Source organism: Morone saxatilis, unplaced genomic scaffold (assembly GCF_004916995.1).
Source record: "Morone saxatilis isolate NCDOM2014 unplaced genomic scaffold, NCSU_SB_2.0 Contig23, whole genome shotgun sequence".
Taxonomy (NCBI): Eukaryota; Metazoa; Chordata; class Actinopteri; family Moronidae; genus Morone; species Morone saxatilis.
In genome coordinates, this window is record NW_023339796.1 from 3,517,990 (window position 1) to 3,532,766 (window position 14,777).

At 39.4% G+C, this 14,777-nt stretch overlaps 1 protein-coding gene across 1 annotated transcript in view; it reads right to left on the reverse strand.

Annotated features, from left to right (window-relative positions):
• LOC118334439 (contactin-associated protein-like 4) overlaps positions 1 to 14,777 on the reverse strand; it is a 65,417-nt gene that overhangs the window by 1,945 nt on the left and 48,695 nt on the right. The window contains exon 17 of the mRNA XM_035670353.1: positions 14,345 to 14,468. Within this exon, the coding sequence (XP_035526246.1) occupies positions 14,345 to 14,468 (124 nt within the window). The remainder of the gene's footprint in view (positions 1 to 14,344; positions 14,469 to 14,777) is intronic.

Here is a 14,777-nt window from a genome sequence, read left to right on the forward strand (position 1 = left end):
ACACATGCACAAAGGAGATATGACCCCACTGACAAGCGAGCGGTGAAACGCAACGTTACCTGAATAAAATGACTTTTGACTGAGTTTGAACATTGTTAGAAACATCTGGAATAATTTAAGTACATAACTCAACAAAATACATAACATATGTCTACTGTTTATAGACATTTTAATGCAGAAATGTTACATTAACATATTACAGCTTTAATAATATCATTACAGTTCTAACTCATTGACTCATTACCACTTAACTCATTATATGTTCCTCACTTTCTGACTGTAACAAATTAAATGTCACCAATGTTGTAAATGTTGCTTAAAATATCTCCAAACCGCTGACATTACTTCTCCTTGCCTACCTGCTCAACTAACAGGAGGTAATGTAACATCACGCTGCCATAAAGAGATACTGGGTGCGGTATCGGACTATAAATGATTACGAGTACCAAGCTTCTTGACCCAACACAAACTTTTCCAGCAAATTATTTCAGAGCATCCAAGTAATAGTCCTCATTTACATCAAATTGATTAATTAAATATAATTCATTCAACCAAGTCCCCATTGGAATTGCTGGCTTGCAGTTATTCCCAAAATGGGGCTGGAGGCCGGATCATTGTATTTTTTCCTGCAGAAACGTATGGTTAAGCTGGTTACCTCCACCAAATGTCACTTTGTTTCTAGTTGTGAAGATCATGCAGATCAACACAAATGTCTCACATTTACCCTTCAAACTGTGTGATTTTATTCTCACTGGAACAACCTGCCATTGATTTTTAAGGAATAATACCAAAAACATTCACTTTCTCCCTCAGTTTCATTGCAAAAATTTAAGATGATTTCAGGGAAGATCAGACATTGTAGGCTGCAACAATATGCAGCAAATACTACTAATAATAATAAATAAAAAGAAGCACTTTCTAATAATCATCTTTTCACCGGCTGGCGTGCGCTGACCACCCAGACTAAGATCCTTTGCTGCAGGATTTCAACCAAGAACATGCAACTTATCTCTGCAGTCTGAGATGATCCTGAGGCTGCTCAGTGGGAATCATTCTGGCACAGGTGGAGGGAGGCGGGCTGTATATATGCTGCTGTATAAATATACCGTGTCTATTGAAATGGGCAGATAGCAGAGCAGCCGTATCAACACACAGCGTTCCCCTGAGCCCGTGATAGATTACTCCAGCCCGTTTGGGAATATGTTTGTGCGTTTTATGCATATTCCTGTATCTGCGTGTGAATGTGAGTATATGTGTATGGTATTACCCTTTATCAGAACCTCCCAGCCCTCCAGACATTTAATTTACTGTATATATGGATCATTGTCTGACAGCCCAGTCTATATTAAACCTGTTTATTTCCATCCATCTCTCTGAATAATCCCTCAGCTGCAGCAGCTCTCCTCTGTCTACCAACGTGAGACTCGCAGGTCTGTTGTGGTGCGTCCCTCTCTCTCGCTGCCATACATTTTCAATGTAATGGTGCTTTCTTTTATGGATGAGATGAGATGAGATCTGGGAGCCTGTCTGCCTTTGTGTGAAGCTAATCAACCTGTCTGCCTGCTTGCCTGCCTTTGCATTGTTGTTCAGCAGAGACTAAAATCAATTTTGCAACAATTGCAGCAGCACAGTAAAAGCAGCAGCAGATTGCCTTGTTCCCAACAGCACACAAGAAAAGAAAAACCCACCAACATCCGTCATCAAGATGATACTGGTCTTCTCTCCAAGAATATGCATGGAAGAGAAAGTGGAAGAAATAGTGTTTGAATATGGATGAATGACCTGCATGCAACACTGCCAGCAATGGTAGCAACGTCTTTATCCACACCAAGGAGATAGTAAAAGTATTCTTACGTTATAAAATAGCGTTTTCAGAGGTTTATATACTTGGCCACAGTCGATGGATTGTCCTTGACAAGCTGTCTAAAAATACCCTCGAACGAGGACTGTGAATATGGGAGCTGAAGAGGAGTGTGTGGAAGATTTCATGCTTTAAGATGATTTGAAGAATCTTTAAAATGTGAATCTTATGAGTATGCGCTGCTGCAAACTGCTTATTTCCCTGTAAATGTTATCAAAGGGAGACACAAGGGTAGAAAAGAGAAAAAAGGGAAGTGTCAGTTGTATTAAACAGGGATTAAACAAAAGAAGGGAGACCTGTAATAAAAGCTTAAAGAATCAAAAGGATTTTTTTATAGAACAGAAAGCCGCTTCTGAGAAAATAATTAATGAACATTTTACTGTGGGATATCAGGCCACCCTTCTGTACTGCTTAATGCTGAAATGAAAGAATACAGGACAGTCAAAGGCCTCATCATGCTGAGAGAGGAAATGAAAACACTACAAAGGTGAAGGCAGTGGAGGTTGAAGCGGTGCCCCCAGTGCTACTATGATGGGCCCTAGCTACCACATCGTCTCTTCACATGATCAAATACAGACTCAACATGTTACCCAGCAATCATCACTTCTTTAAATGACAAAAACACCAAAGAAAAGAAGAAATTATTTATATAATTACATTTTTTAAATATAGTTTATGAAGACATAAACATTTAATTGTGTTACTGCTGTTGACTATTATATCCAAAAACCTTGATTTAATATGAGGTCTTCTTTGAATACAGGTGTATGTCCGAGGGGGCCAACCCCACGGACCCCTAGTGCAACCTGCACTGTCTATATTTACACCCCTGAGTGGAAGACTGCAGAGAAAGAAGAAAGGCCAAACAACCAAGAAATATAAAAATACATTTAGATATATGAGGAATCACAGGTGGCAAGCTTCGCTGTACTTTTGGGAGTCAGGGCAAAGCATACAAACATAAATTAATCATTTATGATGTAGAAACAAACAACAATAGATTTGTAAAGCTGTAGTATTATTGGTATTTCAGCCTTCTAGAGTTCCTAAAGTAAAAGTCCTGTTGATTTCGTGACTGCCAGTTGAATCTTTGGTACAAAAGATGTGCAACTGCATTAGCAAAGATGTGTTTTTTTGAGTCTGTGTACATAAAAACACAAGTTGAGAGGTCAAATAGGACTCCAAAGGAACATTTCTGTAAGAATCATCCAATCACAGACCTTAAAAGTTGTGTTTGCTGTTTACGACGAGCAGAAGCTGAAAATTGACCTTTGTATGAACTTAATAGAACATTAAGTTTGGAAACTCTGCTGTGTTTTTTTTTCTCAGTTGTAATGAGGAAGTTTATCTGAAATTGGAAAAAAAAGCTCTGATTCACACCTCTGCATCATAGCAATGGCGGCTGAGGCTCATGGGTGTCGTAGTACAGCGAGGTGGTCGATAAGAGAAGAAAACATGACATCAATAGTCAAACTAATGGCTGTAACAAACAAGCAGTGTTACAAAGGAGACTCCTCTGTTACTATGTCGAGGAACATTAACGGTTTCCTTAAAACAAAACTTTCAAATGGGGAATATACAGTCATAAAAATAATTCAGTGGGTCGTCTCGCTTCACAGCTCTACCGGGAGTCTTACGCTGCCCCAGCAGAGGAGGTAAATTAGCAAAAGCTCATTAAAGACGGGGTTTATTTTTGCAGATTGAACTTTGGTGTAGTGGTGCAGTGACTATGGGAGTGTGTTAATATCTCAGGTGAGTACTCCTGCCACCACAGGGAGGCTTTGAATCATCATTATTTTCACCAGGGAGGAAAGGTGATGATGGCCCCGCTGTGCTGGCTGAATAATGACACATACATCGTGATCTGATTGGGCACTAAGAAGCTGAGTTTCTCTTAATTTGGTTGGACCACATATACAAAGACAGTGAACACATTCTCTTGTATTTGCCTGCCTGCTAAACACTCCCTGATATGATGTTCACACTGTATACTGGATTGTATGTATATTAAAGCAAAACGTGTAGGATTTGGAGGACTGAGCCACTAATAAAACTTGGCCAAGAAGAGTTTCACTTTCATTCTTATACTTGCTGGAGTTTTACTTGTACTGGAGTATTTTCACAGTGTGGTATTGCTGCTTTTACTTGAGTAAAGGATCTGAATACTGGCTGCTAACGGTCAGCAGCAAATGCTCTAAAAACAGTGGTTATAATATTTCATATTATATTCAATGTGTAACAATAACAGTACAGAACAACTGATAGCTGGAAGTAGATTATTTTCTATGAATATTAATCAGAGATGAGTTTTCCTGCATTAAGTACTTTTTAAAAAAAAGCTTTCAGTCTTTTCTTCTCCCTGATGCTTGGTCATTGTTCTATTAGATCTTTGGTTGTTTGAACTTTTCCAAAGCAGGACGAGGCTGATTTTAAATAATAAACTAAACTTAAACTAAAGTAACAATCTAATTTAGTTTTCCTCACAGAAATGAATGAAAAGCTAAGATATTGGCCTACCGTGTATAGTTTTTAAGTTTTCTTACACCCCTTAAAATCAAGAAGGCCTTGCGACCCCCCTGTGAATCTTTGGCGACCCCTAGTGGGGGTCCCGAAACCCCAGGTTGGGAACCAGTGCTCTAAAGAGGAGAGACCCACCTGTAAAATGCTGCCTGATTAACAGACTCTACTGTTTGATTTCTTTTTAATTGTCTTGTTGCTTTATTGATTGTTTTGAACCCAGGACTGTCTGAAAAGCAGCACTGATAATGAGTGTAAGTAAGTAAACATTGACTACATGCTAAATATATGTACCATAAACCCGTCATTAAGATATGAGAAGATATGACATTATTCAACCACCAGATTTGATTCCTATAATAGTGTTATTGTTGATACCTGCATCATTTAGCAAATTGAGACCCAAATATCTTTTGTCACAGTCTATCAAATGCTTGCTGAGCTCTGTAATCTTTTCCGCTCTATCCCTCATTTCCTTCCCTCATCCCTTCCTGCCTCCTTCATTCCCTTGTGACTTCCTCCGTCTCCCTCCCCGTGATCAGAGCCTCCCATTTTCTCCAGCAGTCTTGTTTTTAACGTCCAAATCAGCTGGGTGTTGCAAAGTAAATCCCCGCTGCCAGCGTTCACCATCAGGGTGTTATTTTAGAAAACAGGGGAATCAAATAGTCCAATGTTCAATGTGCAACTTCGGGGAAACTTTAGAGGTTACAGCTCTAAATGTTTTTCAGGACACGCCATCTGTCTCGTACCTTGAAGTAAAGAAATGATTTTGATTAAATATTTCCGCATTCACTGTTTCAACTTGTAGCGAACTACAGGAGTATTGAATTATTGAAGTAATCACTGTGTTATCCTGTCTTGTGACTCGAGGCAGAGTTTTGATTTTGGTACAGTGAGCTGAATATTACAATGCAGCCCGAGGTGAGAAGAGACAGGAGAGGAATAAAGACAGACTGCAGCAGTTGTGGGGTTACAGTCATTTTTAGTTCAGTAAGCAGCACTGGCACTTCCTGCTACCCACATGAATAATTTTAGCTTATAAAGCTCTAGCAAACATGTCTTTCAAAAGTCAAGTAAACAGCAAAGACATGGCCTGACACTGAGGTCATCTATCAGAAGAATTTCAAAGTAAAAGCACTATGAATGGTGCAGAGATGGACAGTAGATCCTCCTCTCCAGAAGTCTGTCTTCTGTTTTTTCAACCCTTCACAGCTATGTTTTGGGATCCTCTGACCTCTCCAAATGGAAATTTTAGAAATGAAAATGAAAGGAAGACCTAAGAGCATTTCAGCAGTTGACAGCAAACTCCTCTGGCTTGCGTGTGTTTCAGAGAAATACTCTTTGAATGTCAAGGTTTTCATACTTAAAAAAATAAAATAAAATCCAGCACTCTCCACTTAAAATCAAAAGTGAGTTTGGTGCCAGAATAAAAGTTGCAACTGTTTTCTAAGGAGAAACCTGCTTTTAGGTTTGAACTCTCTGTGCACATGCTCTCTCATACTAATGAAATCAAAATATCTCTAAGCAGAAAAATGTCATCCTCAGTTCAGCACACAAACAGATAAACATGTCAGTGGTTTCATCACAGGAGTACAATTAGAAGCAAAACCTCTGTACCTGAGCAGAACATAACTTCAGTTTTCTGATTGTTGCTATTGTCAGGCAGATCTTCTTCTTTGGTTTTACTGGCGGGCTGCAAACCAATGTTAAAAGGTGCATGCTGCCACCTGCTGCACCGGAGTGTAACATCATGACTTTTTAATATATTAACATGATATTAAACCTGTTTAATGTAAGGATTTAAATAATTGAGCCTGAGTTTGTTTGTCCCCTATCTCCAACAGACGTCCCACATCCACATCACCTTCCTACATCTTTAACTTTCTAAACTAAACTTACAACTATTTGTAAAGAATTCCTTGTAAAGAATGTAATGATTGTTCATCATTTATCTGACTTTTTCTTTTCCATAGTGTATAAAGTAGAACTGAGCCTAATCTTAACAAGAAAGTCTTATTCCCTAATAGGTTTACTGAGACTTAACCTCCATATTCATTATTCAAGATGTCATTATTCCCTGATGAATTATTGATTTTGCTTCAGACCCCGCAAAACATTATTCTAAAATATCAGTCATTTTTGTTTAGGGACTTTTAGCAAGTTTATCTACAATCGTATTTCCCTCTATTCCAACATGTTCCAGTATCGAACAGGAATTATCTATTCCTAGCTGCTGTAAATTCAATAAGATCATATACACCTTAATTAAAAGTTTGTCCTGATTGTATACTTTAGTCTCTATCGCAAGCTTTATATTCCACTCACTCACAATTTCTACTTATGTCTCATTCTACAACAAACATTTTACAATGTTCCTATCAGCGCATACTCAACATTTTTTTTTACTTTTGCCAATTACAAACTTCACATTTATGTAAATGACCACTGTTTCTGTTATTATCAGAGGGAACATGCATGGCTTAACTTAAGACACACAGCAAGTTTGCATCATGTACTTTGCTCATGAAAGAATCTGGAGAGTTTTAACCATTGACAGTATATATAACCTAGCAAGTCTGGTAATAAGCAGAAATTATTTGGTGAGTTTAGTACACTCAGGAGTACAGTCATTCATTTCAAATCACAAGTGTATAAGTTCTGAACTGAAATTAAAAAAACTTGAAGTTTGCTCACAGAGTGACACTGTGTCTGAGCTCCTCATCCTGAGCCCTTTCCTGGCCAGCACCCCAACCCTCACCTCATCCTGCACCCCTGGTCACCAAACAAACTCTTCCACCCGTTCAGCCCTCTGCCCGGCCTCCTGCTTCAGTCTGAGCTCAGTCTTCTACCACTTCAACTGTCAATCAGCTGCAGCTGCAGCCGTGGATCCAGCCGACCGGTTGCTCTGTTTTCCACCTCAGGCAGCAAAACCAATTAGTGTCTCTGACAGTCAGCCGCAGAGCTTCTCCTCAAGTTTCCAAACTCTGTTTTTATTTTCCTCTCCCTTTGACCACAAAACAATCTTGTCCATTGACCCGTGTCAGCGCAGGTCAGGCGGAGGGGAGGCGCTGCAGGATACCTCAGTGTTGTGATTCATTTGTCCCCAGACTGTCCAAATCAGATCCTGTTCGTCCTTGTTTGTGTTTCCAGAAGGGCTGTTTTAAGTCTCTGATGAGGTTTATCTTCACCCGGAAAGCATATTTTGCATCTACTGACTTAATTTCCACACAGAACAAAATCCCAGAGAGGATGTAACAATCACAGCAAAATTACCAGCAGAGGTTGTGTGAGCATCCTAAATTGAGATGAGACCAGACACAAATGACCCTTGTGAAGCTGTTAATTCTTTTAGCAGCATGTGTCGGTTTTATTTGCGTATGAAATCTGTTTTATTGTTCTCTGATGAGCCATTCAGCTCTGGCATTTAGAAAACACAAGTTTCCACTTTTGATTCCATTTGGCAAAGCAAACAGGAGTAGTTAGTGTGATTGTTTCAGTTGGAGAAGACAACATGACTACAAGTTACGTGTTTTGTCTCAATTTAACAAAAGACAATAAAAATATCACCGTACAACCATTGTTTTTTCTTTGAACCATCTCATCACCATTAAAGACGTGGTAAATGCTGCTCTAATTGTTGGGAAAGCCAGTAATTAAATTTAATCTGCTGAAGCTTTCCACTGACAAAGAACAGCCCTGGAGGGATTTAATCATTCAAAGAGATTTCTACTGAAAGAAGAAATTCACCTGAGCAAAGAAATAAATTAAATGAAAGCAAGTAACCTCGAGCAATACTCTGCAACATTTAAACATTAATGTTAGATTTGCTGCTGATTGATAGAATAGGGAATTTCTCTCTGTGTTATATTGGGATGGACAGGCAGGCACAGATGGATAGATATATTCAGGGTTTAAAGATTCAGGATTGATAGCTTTGTTGTTATATGCACAGAGAAACTCTTGAAACATACCATGAAACTTTTAGTTTCCAGTCCTTTCAGACTGCCATCCACAGACAGAACTTAAGAAGTTGTGTGAGTAAGCAAACAGTGCAGTGTGCAACAAGTACAAGTTCAATGTGCAACAATTTTGCAAACATATACAGTAATTCAAACTTGTACAAACAGATCTGTGTAATGATCGAAACCGCTGTATGCAACGCCAGCAGGTGGCGGTGTAACTTTGCAACTCAACACCACAGAAGAACAACACACACCTGCGTACAAACGCTTTCCTCTACAGCATGATGAGCACAAACAGGAAGACAATATAGCAAATGAAGACAGATGAAGTGGGTTTGTTATAAGATTGACTGTGGACTATAAAGCATCCAGATTTATCTATTTGGCTGCCACAACCCCAACAAAGGTTTACATTTTTATACAAAAAACATGTAAACAGGGCCTAATCCTACACACCAGACCTTAAATATATAAAATTGCATATATATTGCATATATAAAATCTCATGGAGATTCAGTCTGAACCATTGACAGTATATATAAAAGACAGAGTTTCCAGGTAAGTGAAGTGAAGTCAATGCGAAAGTGTCATTAACCTGCAGTCTGTGTAAAGACCAGCAGGGGGAGCTCCATTGGCTGCAATAATAAACGATACCATGCAGTCTTATGGAGAAATGACCCCGTTTCCTCATGAGTTTATGATCTCAATCTCAATTATTAATCTCAGTGAGTCCGTCCAGCTCAATGCACCTAACTCAGGGGTGACGCCATGACAGGTTCACCCTTGGTTCTTCTACACCAAACTAGGAAAAAACCATTTCTTTATGGAGATGATTTGTTCACGGTGCGTGGCACTGTCATGTTGAAACAGTAAAGGGACAAAACAGTTACCACAATCCTAGAAACACACTATTGTCTAAAATATCATACTCTGTAGCATTAAGATCATTCCTAATTGGAATTACAATACTTGCCCAAATCACAGAAAACTCAAGTTAATGTGACTGTTTTGCTTTACACTCCACATGTTTATAGGTTATAGCAGCTCAGATGAGGATTTGTAGTTATAATAATAAGTGGTAAAAGCAATAACAAGGTCATGTTTGTGGAGTTTGAAAGCTTTTTTGTGTCTGTCATAATGGACAGGTGAGTCACAACGCCAGAGGAAGTTTTGTTTCATTGAGGACAATCTCTTTCTAACTCAACAACCACAAGAGAGCGAGAGCGAGAGAGAAATTTATGCATCAGGCTATAGATTGATCCGTGATTGGCGACCAATCTGCAAAGAGTAGAAGAAAATGACAAGAGAAAAATGCCCAGAAAAGTACATAATGGATGGAAGCAGGAGAGAAAAGAGATACATGACATGAAGCACAAATGGAGAGGACACAGTGGCACATCCGCACTCAGCTCAGGGGCAAAGTGAACATTGTGGGTTTTCCAGCATGTCTTTAGGTTTAAAATAAATGCCAAATGACTTGTAGAGAACGGGGAGGAGGAAACATCACCAGGGAATCTCTATTTGATACAGAGAAGAGAGAGAGAGAGGAAGGGAGATAAATGGAAATCCTCTGGGGAGCTACACAAAGGCAGAAGTAAAACTGTTCCCCCTCCCTCACCTTGACAGTCGGCTTCCTCTCCCTCTGTCAATTTTCTCTTTCTCCCTTCCTCTCTCACGTCCACTTTCTCACATATACTCTTTTTACCCACTTTTTTCCTAGCTTCCTCCTCCTCCTTAACTTTCCTCTGTTAAAATCCCTTCTCTTTTTTAATTCTCATCTTTCCAGCTGTACACTCCACCAGTAGTTTTTTTTAAATTTACCTGAAATAACATAAAAAATACAAAACATACGATTTGTGGTGCCAAATTTGTTCGTGGATGTGCATTTCTACATGTGTGCATACAATTTATTTGATTTATTTACATTTCTAAAAGGTTTGTAGGTTGTTGAAGGACCAGTGTGTGGGATTTAGTGGCATCTAGGGGTGAAATTGCAGATTACAACCAACTGAATAATGGTAAAGACACACTGGATCCGTTGACTGAAGAGCAGAAAATCTGGACGAAGGGTGCATGATGGATTGACTGTTTATCAAACCTGAATTTGCTTAAACACAACTCAATTTCAACGTCATGCAAATGAAGTCCGTCCAGTAGCAGGCTCACAAAACAGATCGAGCTGTAAAATCAGGCAGTGCTAATCAAATATGAATCAAGATTTAGTTACTGCATTGACTATCTCTCTCTTCAAATGTTTCCAGAAGCATAATTTAGTTTCTATTTTGCTGTAATCTGTAATAGGAGCCGAAGGGTCTGTCCTAGGTTAATGCCTTTTAAAAGGCAGTTTTTCCTTGCCCTGTCGCCAAGTGCTTGCTCATGGTGCTACTGTTGTCTCTGTAAATGTTTAAGGAGTTTGTTCTCTTGTTTGACCTGCTCTATTTGAAAAGTGTCCTGAGATAACTTCTGTTATGAATTGGCGCTATACAAATAAAATTGAATTGAATGGATATGTTTCTTCCGTTCAAATCATGTTGTTCATGTTGAACGTCCTAGATCAAAAACCAACCAATGTCTAACTCGCAGTTTCATCACCCATCAGGTCCAGTTCATCTAGAGGCATCCTTGCCAGATGTGTGTACCATAACTGCTCGCCTTCCCAGCATGTAGGAGAAACTACAGTGGTTCTGAAACTCGTGAAAAACATTAAAAGGTCTTCTACATACATATGATACCAGTATCTTCACTCTAGCTAGACAACTAATCCCACTACAGCGTCTGAAAGTCAGTAATGGTGGCAGAGGACGTTAGGCATCTGAGCGGAGCTGAAGAGGTTAACCGAAAATTAAGGTTTTATAAAATATTTTGACTGGCAGTTTCTGTGTGTGGAGTGACATCTGGTGAGCTAATGATCAGACAAACCGCTTCAGGCTGTTGAACAGCAGAATCTCTGCTCTCAGCTTCAACAGCAGTGTCTGGATGATCTCCCACTGAGGAGAAAGCACCGCGCCACCCAAACACCAGCCGCCAGTCCAAACCTCATCAGCCTTTCAAACGCTGATACCTGAACAGGACGATCATCTCTGAAATGATTAATGGGACTCTGCTGTTTTCACATGGAAATGTTTCACAGCTTGAGCAACACACAAAGAGAAAGTTAAAGCAGGTGATAGAGGAATAAAACCTATTCTAGAAGTGACAACAGTTTATATAAGAGCAGGAAGGAGTCAGACTGAGACAAGAGGACAAAACGAGACAAAGGGAAGGGCTGACAGAAGAAGGGATGAGGGGGTGAGAGGGCAGAGTGGTGGTGAGGAGGAGGAGGACGGATGTGGCTTCAGAGGCTCAGAGACACAGTTGGAAGTTCATTCATTCGTCTGTCTGTTGATAGAAACATCACAGCTCTGTCCTCTCTGACTGAAGGCCTGCTATCAGCCAGCTGCAGCCCGTTATGGGAGGGAGGAAAAGGAAAAAAAAAACACAGTGAAGCAGAGAGAAAGTCACAGTCAGGGTTCAGCAGCTTAAAGTTCATTATGCAGATTGCAGAGTTAAAATGCCTCCATTCTGCGAGTCTAATTTCTCTTTCATGGCCATTGTGAGCGTGGAGATGATCCATTACAGGTTAGCGGAGAGCAGCGGGGTCAGAACAATCCGATTGGCAATGTATCTCTGTGTATTCACCATTCTTTCTTTGTCTGCCGTCCTCGCCTTTGATTGGGAGTAGAGCAAAGAGAGGAAGTTACAAAAGGCGGTGTGTAGGTTAATTACGGAACTTTCTGTTTGATATTAAAATGCGAATGTGCAGCGATGAAAACAAACACGCACACAAGATCAAGGTCAAACACACACTCCCACACACAAACAAATAATAAGCCCTTTATCTTCTACCCTGCAGCATTAACTGTAATCTGAATCACTAATTATAATCAGTGTTTTCTTAAGGCAAACAAAACAACACTGTACTGTGTGTGTGTATATATATATATGCTAATATAACCTAAGATAGTATATTTAATTTCTACAGCTGCTGTCTGACCATTGTTCTGCCTCTTAAAGAACAATGTAGATGTGCTGTGTGGGAAAGAAAATATGTTAACTGTAAAAAAGGTCAGATGGAGATTTGGAAACTTAAGGTATTAATCAAATTATAGTAGGAATATAGTAAATTACTGCAATAAATATTCAACAAAGCAATTTAACCATTAAGGATGATTTACAATTCTAATTAGTATTCTCTAGCGTCATCCATCTATACATGATTTGCATTCTGTTCAATTATTCAGACATAATAAAAAACATGTTCTTTACATTAATGCATGTTTACTAATTAAGGCAATTACAGCGTGTGCTGACAGGATGGAGGGAGGCGAAACCAGACATATTCTTTTGCATCTGGAGAAGCGTTAATAGAAACCTGCTTGCTTTTGTATGTAAAAGAGATGAGAGATGATGTTATGAAATGTTTTTTTAATGTTGCTGTCTGAAAGTATAAAACAAAAGTGTCTGGAAGTTTTTCAGTTTTTCAACAAAGAGCGGCTCATAACTGATATTTTTTTGCCAGTATGTAATTTTAGCTTCCGAAACCTTCAAGGATTTACTTCTTCCAAGAGAAGTGTATTCTCATGAGGATAGGAAACAGCATTTATCTTGTTATGTGACACTACTGAGACCAGTAGTGAGTCTGCAGTGCTTCCTGGGATCATTTAAATAAGCAGTGTTTAAAGAAAAGTATAAAAAGGTGGGAAAAAATCTACATTTTAGAAAAATATACTTTCCACGAGTTAGCCTTGTGTTTTTTGTACAAATTGTTAATTTTAGAAGTGCTTTGACTTTGCAAGTCAAGCTAACTGTTTCCATTCTTTGTGCCAAGCTATGCTAACTGGCTTCTGGTTGTAGCTTCATATTTATCATGCAGACTTGAAAGTGGCATCAAACTTCTGATTTAACTTCTGAACACAAGGCAAATATGATTTCCCAAAAGGTTGAACTATTCCTTTAAGCTTTCAGTTGCCACACCACCACTGTTGAGAGAATTTTTTCACATTGTTTTATAGGACATGTTGTCTCCAGGAATCCAATTTAAAATCCCTGACCCAAGAAAATTATTATTGTCATATTCATGTCTGTTTTATTCCAATCTGCACTGACGGCAGTGCGTTTGTAGAAAACACTCGGCCCAGTTGATTAGGATCACTTCAAGCTGCTCAGTTTCATTTGCAATCATAGCAGCACAAAGAGCCAATCTTCAGGAGATTGGAGGGTGGTGATTAGAGTCTCTTCTAAAATGTAATGTGGGTTTCAAAAGTCAAGACGAAGCAGACACACACTGTAGGGGTGACGAGATCTGACAAGAAAACAACATTGTTATCTTTTTCGATCCTTTGGCATTTCAATAATACGACATTAACATACAGCAGTTTGTTGAAATCCCTGAAAAACCCTTAAAAATATTCATTTTAACATGTCTTTTACATGATAAGCATCATTTGCACCATTATCTCCCTCTTGAATCCTGAAAGCTTCAAAAGGACTAGTGCGTAGGAGTGAGTGGCATCTATTAGTGTAGTTGCAACTCCCTCGTATCACCTTCCAAATGCAAAGGAGAAACAACGTTGGCCCCCGAAACTCGTGAAACCTCCAAAATCCAGAGCCAGTGTTTGGTTGGTCCGTTCTTGGCTACTGTAGAAACAGTGTAATACGGCGGCCTCCATAGAGGATGACCCACAGCACCTGTAGATAAAAACGACTCACTCAAAGGTAACAAAAACAGAACTATTCTTATTTTCAGGTGATTATACACTAATTAAAACATAGCTATGAATATTATATTCCATTTCTGCCAATACATCCTCCTAAGAAAGAGATTTTTTCAAATTTTTGCCAAACAGACAAATAATCATGATATTTTTAGTCATTTGTTCTGGTGGTGAACAGTTAATTAAGAGTGGAAGTGGATTTAGGGTCTTAGATACTTCTGTTTACACACAAACACTGGATGAACGATTACCCATGAGCCTCTGAGGCCAGGCCGAGGCATACAGACGGAGTCGTGGGTGGTCAGCCTGGTTGACACAGTAACAAGCTGTGAGCCAGTGGCCTTCTGGGAAGCGGCAGACATGACAGACTGCAGGCTGTGAGAGAAACAAACACTCTGACGCTCACAATCACTCTTCGGCCCGGCGGTCTGTGATTTTCAGGTGGAGAAGGTATTTATTATGTTGATTCCAGAGCCTCACATTCCTCAGTGCGGCCCTTTGTTGGTCACAGTTTTCACTCTGCAGCCAGGCCAAACGTATGGATCAACAATATGATTCTGGACTCCTTTATATCCATAAATGTGTTTTTTTGTTGTAATGCCAGCCACTTTTCTGCTTCCTGTAATATCATTTATGTTTATATTCCTCAGCTGCTGTAACCACAGCAGCCATTAATCATGGGTC